We start from the raw sequence: 19119 nt of genomic DNA, 5'->3' as shown, positions 1-19119 counted from the left end.
TCAACTGAATTCCGTCCCTGTTTTAACCTGGAGATCTGTGTTGGGTAAGTGTATGGAACCTGTTACAGAAAAGTAAACAGATACAATATAGACAAGAAACAAATGCTTCCAGCCCTTTGAAATTCTAATGTTGTTGTAAAAGAAAAATAAATTCTTGGAGCAGGACATTATTGCAACAGAAATTGCGGAGGCAGTAAGAGCTTACCATCTGGCAAGGCCCCCAGACCAGATGGATCCACTAACGACTTTTTATAAAGTATTTCATCAGACCCTGCCAGAACACAAGACTGGCACCTTTAATTATCCTGAATTAACAAAGCTCCAGTCTCGGATGCTAGATCCAGAGTCATTGGTTTTGGAAGGGAAGGAAATATTCCCTGATATCTCTTATTCCTAATAGAACCTTTTGTTAATAAGGTGCAATGTTAAAATACTAGCTAAAGTTTATTGGTTCATCTTAAATGGGTTGTTTGTTTAACAGTAGTGCTCATTGAGGCACTTCTATAATGACTTTTTTTTGCAAACACATCAGAGGGCTTTTGGAATTCACTGTTAGCTTTATGTAGACCGAAAAGCCTTCAGCTGCTCAGAAGAGCAGACTGCCAGGAATCCCCTTGCTTTCTTTGCCTTCCCTAGAAGGAAGGGAACATGCACTTCCAAAGCAGTTGATCTCTGCCTCCTTACCCTACATGTGCATCTGCTCCTGTTACTGTTCCCACGGAGAGGAGGTCAAATTGTGTGGGGAAGTGAGTGCCACTACCAGCAAGCAGTACCAGCAGCAATAGCTGCTACTTTTATCCTTTCCATTTCCACCCAAGCTCTTTAACAAGAGAGCATCCACTTCCTTTTCCCATAGTCCTGGAAAGAGAGGAAAAATACTCGTGTGAAATTTCTTGTGCCCTCATGCTGTAGTCTCGTGTGGCTGCACCCTGGTTGGTGAGGGCACTGCACGTGCCAGGGCTGCCTTAGGTTCCTTCCTCATATTTCCTCATGGGACATCCCAGCTCTGGCTGCTCATTGGTAATAAAGCCTTTGTTAGTATCATTTCTATATGGGAAAAGCACAGGAAGGATGTGAATTACAGTCAAGAGAAATACTCATGATTTTTCACATGCAAGTCCTGACTTAATTTCTCCCACTTGATTTTTGTTATTGTGTTCGGTACTGGAACTGTTAAGTATTCTCACTGGTGAGAAGAGATCTGCAAATGTACATGCACTGCTAAGAGCATGTAAACTCTGGTGGGTGAGCAGAGCGAGGGAGTGTGGGGGTAGGGAGATAAAGCTGTGTGGCAGGAAGTGTAGGGGTGAAGAAATTCCTGACTTGCTCAGAGATGTTAAGTCTTCAGTGGTCCAGCCATTCATCAGAGCAACAGCTCTGACATACTGTAATATATCTCAGGCAGATATCTGCAGACCTGTTGCCTGTGACTTAGAGAAAATTGTGTAGTTGCATAAGAAAGACCTTCCTAGATGTTCTTCCTGTTGGAAACAATGGGAAGTAATTCCCTAATAGTGTTTGTATGTACCATAAATTGGTGGTGTTTGAATGCCTAATCTATTCTAATCATATTTTCACATTGCACTGCTATCTCAGCATTTTCCAGTGGCGTGGTATCATAAATGGTGTAGACACAAGATAGGATGTTTGCTTAGAAAGATTGAGTCAATACACCTAACAGTTCAAAACACAAGCAACCAGGTTTATATGTGTTTCAAAAGGCAGGGAAGGTCACAGAACCTGTGCTAGCACAAAATCTCACTATCTGAAGACAGGAACTGGCCTGTACAATAGATACATTGTATAGTTTAATATACAAGTTTTACATTTTCATACAGGACAAACGTATAAGTCACAGGTATCAGTCACCAAGATTTGTTCTTGAAACTGGACTCCATTTTCTTAACTCTGTTACCCCCTGTTCCATCTGCCAAAAATAAACACTTGGTTATCTAACAGCCAGACTGAACGTAGGCAGTTGTAGTGCATTGTAAAGGCTGTTAGCTGGAGATGAATGTCCTTAGCAGTTCTGAAAAACTCAGGCTACTTATTTAGGTGCCAAACGTTGATATTTATTCCTAATTTTAGTTCCCCCACTCGTTGACTTTGTGTGTCAAAAAGGATAAAACAAATAACAGATCCTTTCCGTACAGACACATTGATGTTGCAGGAAATGTGTTCCTGTTCTTAACCTTACATCCAGAAATGGAAGCACAGAATGTAAACGAGGAGGCTTTAGTATGTGAAAAGTGAGCTGTACAAAGCAGTGGTAGATGCAGTTCTGTTCTAGCAATGAGATGATAAGCCCAAGTGATCTTTTCCATCTGATTATTAACATTGAAGAAAAGTATCCTAACTTCATCATAAGTATCTCAGCTTAGGCAGGCTGGAGTCATCTGTGTTCCCCTGATAGCTTTAGAGCTGAGGTGTTCACGCAGTAGAGTGTAGAATCCAAGCCTATGAAGGAAAAGAGGAATGGGCAAGTGTTGGAGCAGATAAAATAGTTTCAAAGGGCATTGTGCTAAGATTGTTATTCTGCATGAATTGTTCTTTACCTTGAAAAAATCAAATACATGTGTTTGTGAAGCTTCCTTGAGTATTTTGATTAATTCTTGTGGTAGAGAATGTTAATTATCAAGATAATATTATCTACTCCTTCTATCCTACTTCCTAGAGAAAGATTCAGCTTCCCTAAGCCACTTGTTGAGTGTAAGTTTATTAACAGAGTATTCTACCTAATTTCACCTGTAGCTCACACACTCAGACATTCAAATGTGTTTCCTGGATGTAAAACTGTCTTTGTATTGATATTACTTTAGAGAGAGGGTTTTTTTATTCTTAACACTCTCAAGCTGGATTGTCACACTAGATCCTCTGGATTTTGCCAAAGAGAACACTAAAGTGTTGAGGGGTAGCTTGGCAACAGCCCAGAACAACTGCAAAGAGCAGCTTCTGGTACTGTGTCCCTGTGGATAGCCTGCACGCCTCTTTTAATGTGGGAAGAAATTTGCTAAATGGTGGCTTTTTGTCTTTTGTGTTACAAAGAAAATCTGTTGTGTGTGATAAGGATTTTTTTAGAATGGTGCTGTTGTTTAGTTACAGAAAATGTTTGGCATCTAAGAGAAATGCTCCCAACACAACAAAATAGAAGTAAATATTAGTCTTCACGCTTAGGCAGGGGGTAGAGAGAAGGGTGCTATGGGCTGCCAGTGGACATTTGCACATCTGAGGGATTGTGAAGAGAAATGTGATTTGATTCCACTAACAGAGTTTGCCTTAGAATGCAGCTCATAGTATCATGTCTCTGTACAAATACGACAGAGAATTGGTAAGTTGTTTAATAACTGTATAAGCAAGAGTTGGTCAAAGCAAATCTTCTGAATGCTAGTGGAGATCATAGAATGGTTAGGGGTTCGAAGGGACCTTTAGAGATCATCCAGTCCAACCCCCCTGCAGAAGCTGGGTCACCTAGATCAGGTCACACAGGAACGTGTCCAGGTGGGGCTTGAAGCCCTCCAAGGAAGGAGCCTCCACACCCCTCTGGGCAGCCTGTGCCAGGGCTCCCTCACTGAAACAGGGAAAGAGCTTTTTCTGGTGTTTAAGTGGAACTTTTTGTGTTCCAGCTTCATCCCATCACCCCTTGTCCTGTTACTATCTTGCATTTGAGTTGTAGAAATAGGATTTGATGGGAGAGGTTTTGTGCAAAGTACTGTTTCTAATTGGCTATTAGAGAAAATGAGGTAAATTAATAGAGATACAATGAATTTTACCTCTCCTTAGGCAACAGTAACTAAAAGGAAATTTTATACATATCATTGTTCTTCAAATATAGGAGATTTAGTTATGAAAGACTAAGATAAAAGCCTCTGTGTTCATTCAGCTTATAAATCAAAAGTATTCAGAAATTCTCTGGTTACGTTTTCCTTAAATTTTCTAGTTGCAGTTTGTCACGTAATAGTATGTTATTCCTTAATAGCCAGATCTGCCCCAGCAAATCATGGGATAGACTGACTTTTGAAGGCAGTTGATGTCATTCTAATAAATCAAAAGAAGCTGAAGTTTTGGGGAACTAAATAAGTTATTTTTTATTTAATTTTCACATTCAATAGCATTTTGCTGATACAGAAAATGTATTGTAACTTTAACTGTGTTCTATTTCAGCCTCGCTGTGCACCCGGAGAAAACTTTAGTAGCTACAGGGCAGGTTGGGAAGGACCCTTACATCTGCATCTGGGATTCCTACCGAGTGCAGACTGTGTCAGTTCTTAAGGATGCACATACTCATGGAGTTGCCTGCTTAGCTTTCGATTCAGATGGCCAGGTTTGTATAGCTTCTTTCTCTCTATTTTGAATTTGGTTTGAGTCCTCATTCTAGAAGATATGCACGTGAAAGCATTACGTGTTTAGGCAGCTATATGGCTGCAGTGCTCCTATTACCATTACATTTTTAGTGCAAGGACTGCAAATAGAAGCTCTTTCAAGGAAGAGAGTTTTGAGATGAAAATCACAACCTAGCATTCAAACGAAGTAGAAGCACTGGGTATTGGACAAATATCTATAAAAGAAATGCCCTTCTGTGGCTCACATGTAATGGCTCTACCACATACTTGTCACCAACTGTTCAAAGAGATCAGTTCCTGGCAGAGTCCTCACAATCCTGCAGCCTTTTTGGCAGAGGAACTCCAGTAATCTCACTGCTGGGAGAGTCTCATTGGCTGGGGTGCACAGTCCATTTAATTGAATAATGGGTTTAGGATACAGTGTCCTGCAGGCTTTGTACAATGATTATGTGATATTTTGAGGCAAAATTTTAAATACAAGTAAAGGGTGGGCTATTCACTGTTCAAATATGTTGTTTGGGTTTTTTGCCTGCGGGCGAACTATTAAAAGCATTCAGCTGTGAATGAAGTAGGAGGAAAATACTCACAGAAATCAGAGAAATAATTCACTTTCATAGCTTTTCTAAATATCCATCTCTGAATTTCTGTGCTTATTGATATCTAAAGAAGTTTTCTGGTGTAACACTGTGGTTGTACTTTGTAGCTGGCTGCTAAAATATTTGAAGTAGTGCTTAGATTAGCTGATACTTGTGTTCTTGCAGAGATCTTTATTGCTTTCTGTATTTGCTTGTGTGCTTGAGAATTGTATCCCAGTTGGGCAGAACTGCCTTTAGGTGGTTTTCTTCATATCATGTACTACATGATAGGCAATCCATAAGGTAATGCTTTATCACATGTCTAGCTACTCTTCCACTGACAACACAGTGCTTTTACTACACTTTGTGAGATCAAAACCAGCCATACAATGCATGAAACATATACTCATATGCCATGAGTACTTTTTATTATGCATTATCTGGTTTACATTCCATGTAAAGATTTATCTGAAATGAAGGACACCAACATCAGCAATTGCTTTGAACGTGTTTGAAAAGCATTGGGTAAGCTTGCATTACTAAACAGCACTATGGATTATATTTCCTCATTAAAAATTGGAACCAGCTTTCTATTTTAAGCCTAATTTTCAACTGTCATCTTCCAGTTTTTAAAGCCACTTGCTCTGAAATCTCCTGGGCTGATTCTAATTAAAAAGATGTTTCTAGGAATTGTGGAGTTTAAAGAATCAGAGGAGAAATATCCTAAATCAACACAAGAAATGCTACAATGTTTTTGAAGAAACTGCTCTTTCACAATTACCTGTTTTAACAATTTTCAGCTTTCATTCATAAGACACAGATAATTTTTTTTTAAAGACTCATTGAAGGACCTAATGGGAATAAGCACTCACCAAAGCACCCAGTCAGTCTCAGTTACAGGTAGGGGCTCTTCTGCTGGGTGTGCTGCTGTAACTAAACCCCAGACTTGCTGCTGTGTTGCCCTGACAGAACAGGAATGTTCTGGGACGTGCTGGAGAAGTTGCAGTTTATTCGGGAAATAAAAATTAGCACAGAACACTTTTCTATCTGGAGAAAGACCAGTGCTGGAAAACATAAATATGGATAATGTATCAGCTTTTTGCTGCTTTTTCTGGCACTGCAGAAGAAGCTGCTGTGCTGAGCCAAGAGTAAAGGGCATAGTGAAAAGACTTTGGGTATTTGGAATTCGGAGCTGCCAGCAGTTCCAGTTTCTTTAGTCAGCATAGCCAAGGGAGCTGGCAGCTTGTGATAGGACAAACCATACATTGCTTGCACCTTTTTTTCTAGTGCATAGCTATCATTCTTTTTATACCAAATGTCTATTAATATCCAAGAAAGATGTGTATTTTAGCCCTAAAACATGAATAAATTCAACAATCACATAAAATATGGATGCAATAAGAAATAGATTCTTTGCTCTGCAACCTCTGTCAGCTATCCACTTTCTAAATAAAAATAGACTGAGGAAAAGACCAGATAATTCTGCTTCTCTACCTGAGCTGGATCCCCATCAGGCCGCTTGGCTTCCTCCTAACCCTCTGTGCACAGCTTCTGGTTCCAAGGGTAGCTGCTGTGTTGGGCGCTGCCCAGCTCCAGTATGTGGGTTTAGCTTGGGAGGCACTGCATCTGTATTTTAGCCAAGTTAATTAGCTCTTCTTGTACCAGAAACTCTGGGGTATCTGTTTCAGGCATTCAAATGAATTAGTTCTGAAATATTGCTGCCTGCTGGCTTTCAGCTAACATGGTGTGGAGACAAGCTTAGTTATGTCTGCAGTGCTTCCCTGGCTTAATTTAGTACAAATTGGGTAATGGAGAACAAGCAGGATTTGTTATCTTTTATAATATGCAGGGAATGATGCCTAAACCAAAGAGATAGCTTATATGTTTCCTGTGTCTTATGTACCTTCAGTACAGCTTTAAATTTGGAGACTTACACATTTTTACTAAATGCCCTCTTTTGTACAGTGTCTGCAATTAATAATGTATTTTAAAAGTGCTGCTGGAACTGAACATCTTGCAGAACTGTTGCCATTTAAAAATGCATATCTTAGTTTGGACTTTTTCATGTATGACCAGGGCATGTCATTTGGCAGGAGGGAAGCTGCTTTTTTTTCAGATGATTAATGAAGAGTTGTCAGGCTGCCTATAATTAAAAATGTCTTTTATTGAATGAAAAATTAATTGCAGTTTCTCCTTAAAAGTACTATGATCTATTCTTCACAGAATTGTCTACAAAGCTATTGTCTCTCACATTGTTTCCCCAATACTGTACAGTTCAGTTTCTCTTCTGAGTTATTTTAGATGAACCCTTTTTGTGTACTTTCTAGAAAATGGGATTTTTAAGTGGCATGAGGAGGGTACAGCTACAATGCAGACACAGGTTTCTAAATTTGACAGTAGGTAGCAGTGGGCTTCTTCAGCCACATCTTCTACGTCTGTATAGATTTAAAAATAATTGTTTAGCTATGTGCATAAACTGCTTGGCAGATACTTTCTTCTGGTAGTTCTATGAATTCTTTGAACAGAATTCTGTCAGGTTTTTTTTCCAGAATGAGGAGTAAAAGTGTGTTTCAACCAAAAAAGAAATCCATTATTTATGACTTTTCTACCAGGAGGGGACTTTCCTCAGGAGCCCTATGTTAAAAGAAAATGTAGTTCTTAATTTCACTGTCCATCTATCCCACTAATCATAGTTTCCTGACTGCCAGTTACAGTTCAAGTGTGATGTTCACATCACAAAGATAAAAGATACAGTAAATATTGCCATGCTTTCCATGGTGAAGATGAGTATAAAAGGGGTGGGGCAGTTGGAATTGGTGAAGGGTCCATGAAAAATGAGTTTTGATCAGTACATGTGGACCTCTGGGTAGGTGTCAGTTGCTCAAGGGCAAATAAAACTCTTCTACAAGAGTTGTCCCTTCTGAAAATCAAAATACTTGTGTTGGTAACTGGCAGAAGCATGTTCATTCTTTCCCATATTTGATTTTCTTTTCCCTTCATTACCATACATCTCCTAATCCAGAATGTTGACCTAGGTTAAGGGCAGATACTCTGCACACATGTGAGAGAGAACCCCAATTTTTTTCTGTCTCATCTAGCAATAGAATGGCAGATTTTGAACCCATCTTTACCATTTCAAAGGCTCACATGGAGATTCTTCATGAAGTTGGACATAATTGGCACAGTCACTGGAGGAGAAAAACCTTCACAATAGCTGTTGCTGTTCAGGATATGTTGCAGATGTGTGCAGCCTACCTTCTCCCTTCAGATTTTCCCTTCCATTTTATTTTGATCATTTGACATTGCTAAGATTTAAAAGTATTACAATTGTTAGTTACTGTAATTGATTATCAATTATCTTTATAATGTCAATGCTGTGATTATTAATTTCAGCTGAATTGGTGATTTGATTTGTCAGTGTCAGTTGCTAAAAGTATATACCATTCTGATTCTAAAGCTCAACAAAAGGGTCATAATGAGCAACATGCTATTTGGAAAGAAGAAGAGCTTTTCTTTCCCATTCACTTTTCTTATCAGATTAATTAATCAAATGCTAGAGTGGTGTGCACCTGAAAGAAGCACCTAAAATATTTAATGATCAGAATTGTACTTGAGACATCAGTAACCTGAAATGAATAACTTGACTTTTCAGAAGCTTTCAGTAGTTTCTGCAGTGTGTGTCTGCCTTGATGGTGTCTCTGCAAGGCAGCTCAAACACAAAGCACCTGTGGAAAATTGATTTGTACACATAACAACCTGCACTACAGTGAAGTGATTTTGGAGTTGGTTTTCTGTTAACTGGATTACTATTGTTTTTCCTTAGCGTTTGGCTTCAGTGGGACTGGATGCCAAAAATACCGTGTGTATTTGGGACTGGAAGAGAGGAAAACTACTGGCAACAGCTACAGGCCATTCAGACAGGGTAATTGTATGAAGGGTTCACTGATTTTTGTCTGGGGGTAGCAGAAGTGTTTTACAAATGTTTTTGGTTTAATCTAGGTTAATGCAAAGATAATTCTGATCCTTCATTCTGGCTTTCAAAATACTGAACAAGGTAATTAGTCCTTATTATGCCAGCCACAGCACAAAGCACCCTGTTTGTAAATGAGGCACGTGATGGACTCCTGAGCTGCCTGTCTAGTAAGCCTAGAGAGAAAATACTTTGTAACTACAGACTGATTAGGATGATTTATAACTCTTTATATGAGATGTGAAGTGCTGGCTCAATGGAAAAAGATCATGTTCTTTCTGAATACGTCAAAAAGACAGTTTATCCTGAGGGAAAGTGGAATTATCTCGCTTTTATTTTTGCTTAAGACCGTTCCCTGTAGAAGAAGGACAATTAGGATGAATATTCCTTTATAGCTATTAACTTCAAGTAAAGGATTATAACCTCAATAAAGATGAGAACTCAAGGAGTTTGAGTTTAGAATATTATTCATAATTAGGAAATGTTCTAACAGGTTTAGTGTAAGCAAAGGATCTCTCCAACATATATAAGCACAAGGACACATACACTGAAATAAATTATGGACACATCCTGACAACTTTTATCCTTACTATGATATTCTAACCTGCTAGAATGTTAGAACATTGTGGTGTTATCATAGTTCACTACACATGATGGAGTACTTATATTTGCAAGGCAGCATACTAAACCTTTGTGTGGACATACAGTCCTGTGTGCCCTCTGAATAAATTTGGTAGCTCATTTTTAATTGCAATGCCCCCAACACAACTGAATCAGTCCTTACTCAAATTTCTCTTTCAGAACTGATTCACTTCCCATCAGTAGAAGCTTTGTTGCTGACCTTAGTAGCTACAAGATCAGGTTCTGAATTAGCAGAAGACTCCAGGACAGGCAAGAAGTACTAGAATCTTAGCCTCAGTACATTTCAAAACCAGAAGAGGAGATTTTTCACTGAGGAGGAAGTGGAAAGCAATGTGTATCTAATTAGGCCACAGATGCTGATGAGGCAGCGTGCAGGAGTCATAAAGCATTTCTGAATGTGAAATATTTTGTGTACTTTAACAACCTTTACATAAAACAGTACTTGAACTACTGTAAATCCTCATCTTCATAAAGATGATAAATACTTCGTAGGAAGGCAGTACTTTCTCATATACCAAATGAATGATGGGTAAACTTAAGAGAATGTGTTCCTGCAAACTGTCTGAAATTCTCTTGTGGTTTATACCTAACAGCTGATGAGCTAAAAGCATCAGAGCCCCAAGGCCTTTCTCTACAGACACACTTTTCCTGAAGTAACAAATGATTGTGGTAACCTCATTGGTTTTCAGCTTGGGTGTTGAAAAGCTGAATGCTAGAGGTAAAAAGTCTAGAAAATGATGTATTACTGAAAATCTGAGCCCAAATACAACCTTTTATTCCCAAATTTTAGACACTGTTTCTCATTTGGCATAATCCCAAAGACATGGAATACATTGTAAATTTGTTCCAGTAAGTTGTGTAGAATCTGATGCTTCATTTTTGATGCCCACTGTTATAAATAGAACATTAATCAAAATGAAGCCTAAAATTTTAGCTCTGTAGATGAGTTCAGATGAATGATATTCACTCATTTTGTCACTGGGCTCTTTTGGTATTGGATTAAATTAGCTTACACCATCATTTTCACTTCATTTGACACAACATATGTAATTTATTGAGTAACATTTTGGAGGTGGAAGAGATTGGTAGTGTGAAGGCAGGAATGAGTTGTGTTGACAGAAGTGTATGAGGAAGGCTGCATCTTTGCCTTCATCTTTATTTACAAACACTTCCAAATTTACCCAAATAGTGTTGTTTCATTTTTAGTACTATATTGCAACAGAATTAGTGTATAATTTAAAATACCAGTTTACTGTGTTTCTTAACAGATATTTGATATTTCCTGGGATCAATATCAACCAAATAGAATTGTCAGCTGTGGAGTAAAACACATAAAGGTAAGTAAATAAATGCCACCACAAAAATGTACCCTTTTATATGATGAAGATTTAAAATATAAGACAGTTCTTTGTGAACATTTCAGCAAAACTTTTTCTCTGAAGCCAGGTTAGACATTCAGCAGTGACTGGGGTGCAGATGCACTTAAATGAGGCAGGAAGATGGTTTGGTGTAATTTTGTGGTTCTCTGCCCTCTGCATTCCACCTAAATAGTCTCAAAACTGTCTCAACCTTTATTGATTTCTCTCGTCCAACTTCCCAAAGGGTCACTGAAGAGGTGTAGGAGGAATTAAAAGTGTGATTTGCATGAACTGCTATTTGGTCTGTCATACCTCCAACATTTGTAAGAAACAGAGGAGACATGCAAGACCTGCAGAGATAAGATGATGAAAACATCAATACCCCACTACCTGCTGCCTCTAAGTTACTTTGTCTGGAGGTGATTTAAATAGGAACTGAGACACATACTATAAGTTTAGGATAAAACATTCTTGTGTTGTGAAAAGCTTAGAAAGAAATCCCTCTGTTTGCCAATATTCCCTGCAGGTTTGTGGTTTTTTTCCAGTCTCATCAAAAGCATTCCTAACAGATGGCAGTTATTTCACATGACTGGAGCGGGAAGAGCTTTCACTAGAAGTTTAGCAAACCAGTTAATAGCTCTAGTTCTGGTTACAGAGAAGCTTGTGCCCTTAAAACCACCACTGCTTTCAAACTGTGTGTGGTTTTGGCAGCAGTGATACCATCTGTTGTATTCTGCAAGCTGTTTTCCAAAACCTGTCTTTGTTTGGCACCTGTATTCTGTTTTAAATGGCCATATTTACCCTGAATGTGCACAATACAAAGCAAAGTAAATGCATCTAGATAGAGACATGCCAAAAAAGGGGGAAAAAAGGTGTGGCTGAGAAATGAGATGTTCCCCTCCAGTGATGCTCAAACAGCAGCCTGTATACTTGCCATTCATTATGAGGTTGTGGGAATGTGATAATTAACTTCCAAAGAAGGAAAAGAACAGCTCTGAAGTAATTGTATCGCTGAGAATTGGGACTAACACTTGGGAATAGTGCCATTTATTCCTTTAGCATTTCAGTCCTTACTGGCTCATTTGGCTGAGCAGGTATTAGAAGCTGTGGTAAAGCCTAGGAGCTGAGGAGACTCACCCTGAGTTCAGGACCCTCTCTCTAGCTGTTTGTTAATGCTGCCACCTGCTCTCTTGCCCTTCTACAGCTAACCAGAATTTATTTATGCCTTCTCATAAACTGGTTTGTGTTAAGAGACAAGGGGAAATTTTAATTGAGTTGGAAATAGAGAAGAATCTGAAATAAAGATCCTTGGTCCATGGATTTTCTGGAATTCAGCTTTATAGGAATTTTATAGGAGTAAGTACAAAGAGAAAGACCTAAAAATTCACCTTATAGATGTAAACAGACGTAGATATATGAAGTGGTAATGAGATAGATGTTATGCATCTGTCAGACACTTTGATACTCCTGTCCAGTCTCTGACAGTATCTCTCCAGTGGGCACCGACCACAGAGCTCAGATGCCTCAGCTAATAAAGCCCATTCAGGTCTGTGCTACACCACATAGATTTACTGTTGTGCTTCTGCATGTGTCCAGATCATCCATTGCGCTGTCAGGTCTGGATACGTCAGCACTTTCTTACACATCTAAATGGAATTCTCTTCCCCTGGTCTTCCCTGGAAGCTCTGAACCTTGAAGGGGAGCTGAGTGCACAAACTATCCTCTCTCTCTGGTAAAATTGTATTTAAGGGAGGTGAAAAAAAAAGCACTCTGAATTGATTGTAAAAGAATGATGTATTTGTTGCCCAGCACTAAAGGCACCCTTCTGAGACAAACTTTGTATTCTCTTGACTCTTTTTCTTTTCCCTAGTCAGTCTTACATTCCTTCTGGCGGAATGTTTCTGCATACAAGTCAAGAAAGTTACCATTCCACACCTAGAGAACTTATTCCTCTCACAGTCAGAGTTGTTTCACATATAAGCATTTGCAATCTCCATCCAACAGATGGTTCCTCAGTAAATATAACTATATCTGAGGGACTTCTTCTTTAAGACATGGTATTGTATTATTTCAGAAGTGTAGCTCTGTTTTAAGCCTTGTAGACAAGAAAAATGAGACATGCCTGGCTTTAATAGGTGCATTTGTATTGACCAACAAAACATGATAAACCATAGGGAGATAATGAGAAGGGGCAGGTAGTGCAGCAATAGCAAGTCAGAATTGTGCCTCACTTTCTCAGTTTGTTTAGTTCTGTTCTTTGTGTGTTTTCTTGGGGTTTCCTTGGTAAGTGGGCAGTTTTTTGAGTAATGGGTGGCATCCTGATAGGACTAGAGGGATGCTTCAAGTGTCTGCCCAGACACTGTTCTGTAAGGATGTACATCTGTGAGATCTGCACTCTACAATGGAAAACCAGAATTGCTGCAGAAAATCTTCCTAATACACCATTTACATTCCCCAGTTTTGGACATTGTGTGGAAATGCACTGACAGCAAAGAGAGGAATATTTGGGAAAACAGGAGATCTCCAAACTATCCTTTGTTTGGCATGTGCAAAAGAAGATATCACGTACTCTGGTGCTTTAAATGGAGATATCTACGTTTGGAAAGGACTGAACTTAGTCCGCACCATTCAAGGAGCACACAGTGTAAGTCATGCTGGAATGTCCAGTTCTGAAATGAACTTTTCATTGAACTGAAAAAGTTCTTGAAGGCTTGTCCACATAGAGGTTCTTCTGTTTCAGGTCAGAAGAATGTCTAAGCTTGTTCATCAAAACTTATATGTAGTCATATACTTTGTTTACATGTTGCCAACAGATGCCAGCTGCTGAACTGCTGCTTATGCCATTGATTTGATCAAGCAAACTAAATCCAAAACAAAGCTTCTAAATCTAAAGTTTCACAGATGGAGTAGCTTCAGTTACCAACAGTTCACTTAAAAATAGTGGGTAACCAAATGATCTTATTTTAAACAGAATTTTGGCACTAAAATTCCCAACACTGAAGGCTGACTCTTCATAACAGCTCCAGTGTGGAATAAACCTTTTGAACCTGTGAATTGTCCTCTGACTGTATTTCAAGGACAACTTACTCCAATTGACTTCATAACACCTCTCCTCATTTGGAGCAGTTATGATTACAGGGGAGAAGGGGAATGTATAGATTTGTGTCTGATTTCTGACCAGCCAAATATAAGAAATTTGTCTCTCTGGTTGCTGCAGTAAAGGCACAGTAGGATTTTCACATCTTGTTTCAAATGTATTGGACAACTACTCCTATTTTGAATATGGATGTGACTAGTGGCATTGTAGCATGAATTTTTGTGTGAAAGAAACGAGTATCTCCCTTAGAAGTGATGTGAAACCTAACAGTTGTCGCTGTAGTTTTCTTCTAGAACCTTTCTAGAAAGAGCACTGCAAATTTAACAGGTTTTTCTGACCTCCCCAAATCAGTTATATTGACACTGCATCAAGATTCTTAGTAGCTCTTCCAATTAGATCTGAGCCTTCAGGAGAGTAGTCATTATTTGTATGAGAGCAGTCAGACTGAAGTCAGTGGGACATCTCACCTGCAGAACTGGTGTGTAGTTGCCAGGCTGTTATGTGCTACTGCAAGAACATGGAAATCTCTTTGGCAAACAATAAATCTCTGTAATGTATTTGCAGAATTGTATTTAGATTCATCAGAATGATTAAATACATACTTGTTCTATATAATGTGTTCTGTTCCTGTCACATAAATGGAGGGATTTGCCAGGGCTAATAGGAATTCTCTTCCCAATTTGTAATCTGTATGTAATTCATTATTAGAAATACTAATTTAAGACCTTCTACAGTGCCACTTTAAAGAGGTCTTCTCTTCATTGTGTTAATTATCATGCAGTGCAATAAAATAAAATACTGAATCCTAATAAAATACTGACTCAGCAGGCATTCCCTGAGCTATTGCAGGATAGCACAGCCCAGTCATCAACAATGGGGCACTTTCCAAACTGAAGAAGGAATTCAAACTGTAATAGAAGCTTGTCTTTCAACAAAGGGAATGAATTGACACTCTTTCAGTTCCTGTCAGATTCCAAATGATGTCTGAACTGAATTCATGAAAGAATGTCTCAGTCATCTCCGCACCTGTAAGAGTATTTGTACAGCTTGTTTGCTTGTTTTTGTTTATTCTGGGCAACTCTTTATTTTAAGTGTTCCAGCATTTATTTACTTCTCATTGTAATAATATTAACAGTACCAAAATTGAGGTTCTGCACACAGGCTCCATCACAGGCCTAAATGAATCATTAAAATGGGAGCACTTGGAATAAAAGCATCCCCCTGTGTTTGCTGGTTTGCTTTCTGGATGGACAATGGTTTCTAGCCTTTAACAAAAGTCTGTTCAAAAACATTTGCTTTGTATTTTTAAATCACTTGCAAAGAACTTTAAAACTTGTTATACTATTGGTTAACAGGCTGGAATTTTTAGTATGTATGCTTGTGAGGAAGGTTTTGCCACTGGAGGGAGAGATGGTTGCATTCGGTTATGGGACACTGACTTCAAACCAATTACTAAAATTGATCTCAGGGAGACTGAACAAGGATACAAAGGTAATGAGCCACTTTAATGATTTTTCATGCATCTAGATAATGGATTATAACACAATTTAGTTTGAAGCATCAATATCTTCATACTGCTGGTTTATTTATTATTGACTTAATGACTGTGTTTACTTTGAGATACGTGTTCTGGTTTTTTTCTCCTACAATGGTGTAACCTGATGTAGCCTGAAGAGTTTTCAGTATTTCATGTATAAACAGAGGGATTCTTAGAGTTGCTGCTCCTCACTATGCAACTACAAGAGATGAGTAAAAACCAATTAAACACAAAAAGACAAGAGAGTGAAGTTAGCCAGTCTTAATGAATTGCAGTTCACTTAATTAATTGAGATTTCCACAACCTGATATTCAAAGATGCTGAGCATCTGAGCACTCCATTAGGTTCATTTGCAATGGTGACACTTGGCATATTTAATAGAGAGAAAGTGATTAAAATCTTGGCCATCATATTTGTTGAATCTAGTCATGCTTCCTGGGAGCATAGTCATCACCTTCTGATTAGACTCTTGGAGCACTTTTATAATCTCCATAGATCATCATGCACGCTTCATCAAGATCTTAATCTTCTGGGAGCTCTACACATCCATTTGGACTGAGAGCAGAGCAGTCCATTTGCTGGTCTGAAATAGGCTTTATATGCTTCTGGCAGCCAACTTTGTAATGGTTAGTGTTAATTTCCCTTGCTTTTCTTAGCTTCTGTTTTTAGACCTAGTTTTCTTGTTGTTGTCATTACCATTAGAATAGTCAAGAGGCCACTAAGAAGATTTTCTTCCTCAGTTATGGATATTTTGGCCTGTGATTTAGGAGCAAGCTGCTTCTGTTTATTTTTCATCTTAAATCAGATGAGCTGATGCTTGTAAAATGCATATGTTTCCAATATCTAGGTTGACCCAATAAACAAACTGGCAGCAGCCTCAGAGGTACAGTTTGCTTTGGCTTAGTGTAAATTCATGGAATTAAGTCCTCAAAAAAGTTGTCAAGGACACCCATCCACTAGTCCCTTTGCTCTGTAGCTCTGGCTTTATGTAGCTTCTTGCAGCCAGAACCAGACGGTTTAACATTCCTTTCTAGCAAAAAACAGCACTACCTTCTGATCTTCTGACCCTTTACAGCAATTCTGATCCATTTCAAACTACTTTCTGCAAATTGTGGAGAAGTAAGCCTGCACATGTGGGTTAGGCAGATGGCTCTGCTACAATGCAAGCCATGCAGGCAGTCCCTTCCTGAGAGTAGTCAGAATAACATCTGTGAAGGGTGACACAGAGAGCATTGCTCAAACATGAAACATGCATCTTCAACTGGACACAGGACTCTAGGTGAGTCAACCAAAATCTCCAGGTCTCTCTCTACAGAGCTGCTCTCCAGCAGGTCATCCCAGCCTGTACTGGTGTAGGGGGTTGTTTATCCCATGGCACAGGACTTTGCACTTGTCCTTGAACCTCAGGAGGTTCATCTCTGCCCAGCTCTCAAGCTGGTTGAGATCTGGCTGAATGGCACCACAGCCTTCTGGTGAATCAGCAGAGGGCTCTGCTGCCATTCAGGGAGATAATTTGCCCTTCTCCAGAGCTGACAGAAAATGCCAATGGCCAGTAGTTAATTGTACTGTGTATATGATTCCAAAAGATGTTAAAATGATGACATGGTTGACCTTGATTACACGACAAATGGAGTTTTTATTCATTCACATCTCACAGCATCTAGAGCTGTTATCCAAAATTTGTTTTTCATATACTGGAACAGAAAACACAAACACTGCAGGCTGTCAGCCAGATAATGCTGTCAAATTGCTCAGCCTACTGAGGGGGCATTTTGAAACCAGTGGTTAGTAAAATTCCAGCTGCAAAGTTAGTCTCTGGAGTAAGATCAAGCCCTCTAAAAGTCATGCAAAGAAAAAAAATGTGTTGGTTTAGGGGTTTGGGGTTTTATTAATAACCAGTTGGGACTAAAATGGAGTGTGATCATATGGGCACAAACCATTGAATTCACCAGGAAAATGTTATTCAACTTTTTATTTAAATGTGCCAAAAAGTGCTGAAAAAAGGAATAAAACCACCTTAAGTCCCAGGAACACTGCAAAAACCATCACCTTTAAATCAAGGGACACAGAATTGTTTTTTGAAGTAAAATCCTGAAGTGTACACAAAGCAAAAGAGCTCAGTCCCTTGAGGAACTGGTGGCAGCAGTGTTAGACACTCAGCATTTTCCCAGGACTGAGCCTTCTCCTGTTAAGTGCAGATCATTTAACAGAACTGGTGTAAGATTTTAATTAGCTGTAATGTATTATAAGACTTGAGCATCAAAACATAGCATTTGTAACTTAAAGTCTTGAAGTCTTAATGATATCCAGTGTATTATGACTTTGTCTTGTCATTGCCATTGAGGTAAGATTATTCTGTCCCCTGGCAGGTTTGTCCATCCGAAGTGTCTGCTGGAAAGCAGACAGACTTTTAGCAGGGACACAGGACAGTGAAATATTTGAGGTGCTAGTAAGAGAGAGAGATAAACCCATGCTGATTATGCAGGGTCACTGCGAAGGGGAGCTCTGGGCCTTGGCAGTCCATCCAAAGAAGCCTCTCGCAGTCACGGGCAGCGACGATCGATCCGTACGGTAAGGCCAAAGCTCCTTTGCTTTTAATCCATTCATGTGCACATTAATTTGTTGGGTTTTTTCTGGCCTTATAGTAAGACTCCATTAAAATAATGAGGTTTTTTCCCCATGTTGTCCTTGACAATTTTTCTTTGTGTCTTCAGCCCTAATACACACCTTGTGTAAAAACTGGGATTAGAATTGTACTGCTCTCAAGCTAATAAACCAAGCTATGGCTTTGGGTTTATTATCTGGGACTCATCTCTTGGTCAGCTCTGGCTTGGAACTAGGTAATGTACTAGTGGTTGAAAGGATGCTTGACCAGACTTGTGCCCCTCTATGAAAGACTGTGCAACCATGCTCTTTGTTTGCCTGAAGACTTAATTAGTGGTGTTATTGTTGTTATTAAATTACTGATGCCTTTGAACATTTGCCATTCTAGAAAATGCATGTTTGTTAACATTGCTGATATTTTACCACATGAAGTGACACATCCACTGAGCTATCTGGGCACTAGAGAAGGGACAATTGGAATCAAGAGTTCAGAGAGTGCTTTTATTAATATAGTGTGGCTTCATGTGTGAAATTGCAGTGGAATACAGAAATCTTTTCATTGGGATAAAAAAGTACACAAAAGGATTTTCTTACCATTTCTTTTTCATGATAGAATGGATTTGACAGGAATGTTTCTGTAGTTTTTCTTAGTGTGTGGTTATCACATGATTTTGAATAGAGGGGCTATGTAATATGAATCTAGTTTTACAAGTAAGTTTTTAGTGGGACAGACGATATTCTCATGCCTTAGATGTCTAAATGAAAAGGACCTCTGTAGTGTCAAGGGGAATAATGTAGCTATTCCCTGGCACATCTGAGAGAAGGCTCTAACTAAATATCCTTCCCCTGCATTTTAAACTTTAAAAGCATATCAACTCAGAGAGCTGCTGCTTGCTGTGTCTTGCAACAGGAGCAGGTAAAAGCATCACTCCCTCTGAATGCCAAGAGACAGACAGAATTACTTATGGCATTTGTTCACTGGACCTCATGCAACAG

At 39.0% G+C, this 19119-nt stretch overlaps 1 protein-coding gene across 5 annotated transcripts in view; it reads left to right on the top strand.

The window, feature by feature from the left end:
• EML6 (EMAP like 6) overlaps nucleotides 1-19119 on the top strand; it is a 98179-nt gene that overhangs the window by 28508 nt on the left and 50552 nt on the right. For all 5 annotated transcript variants that reach the window (XR_009818149.1, XR_009818150.1, XM_061989331.1 and 2 more), the window contains exons 2-7: nucleotides 4162-4321; nucleotides 8739-8837; nucleotides 10796-10864; nucleotides 13344-13529; nucleotides 15338-15473; nucleotides 17889-18090. Coding sequence is in view for 3 of the 5 variants with exons in the window: in XM_061989331.1 (XP_061845315.1) it covers nucleotides 4162-4321; nucleotides 8739-8837; nucleotides 10796-10864; nucleotides 13344-13529; nucleotides 15338-15473; nucleotides 17889-18090 (852 nt within the window). In the remaining 2 variants the exon portion in view is untranslated. The remainder of the gene's footprint in view (nucleotides 1-4161; nucleotides 4322-8738; nucleotides 8838-10795; nucleotides 10865-13343; nucleotides 13530-15337; nucleotides 15474-17888; nucleotides 18091-19119) is intronic.

Source organism: Colius striatus, chromosome 2 (assembly GCF_028858725.1).
Source record: "Colius striatus isolate bColStr4 chromosome 2, bColStr4.1.hap1, whole genome shotgun sequence".
NCBI classification, from domain to species: Eukaryota; Metazoa; Chordata; class Aves; order Coliiformes; family Coliidae; genus Colius; species Colius striatus.
This window is presented reverse-complemented; position numbering and strand designations above follow the sequence as displayed.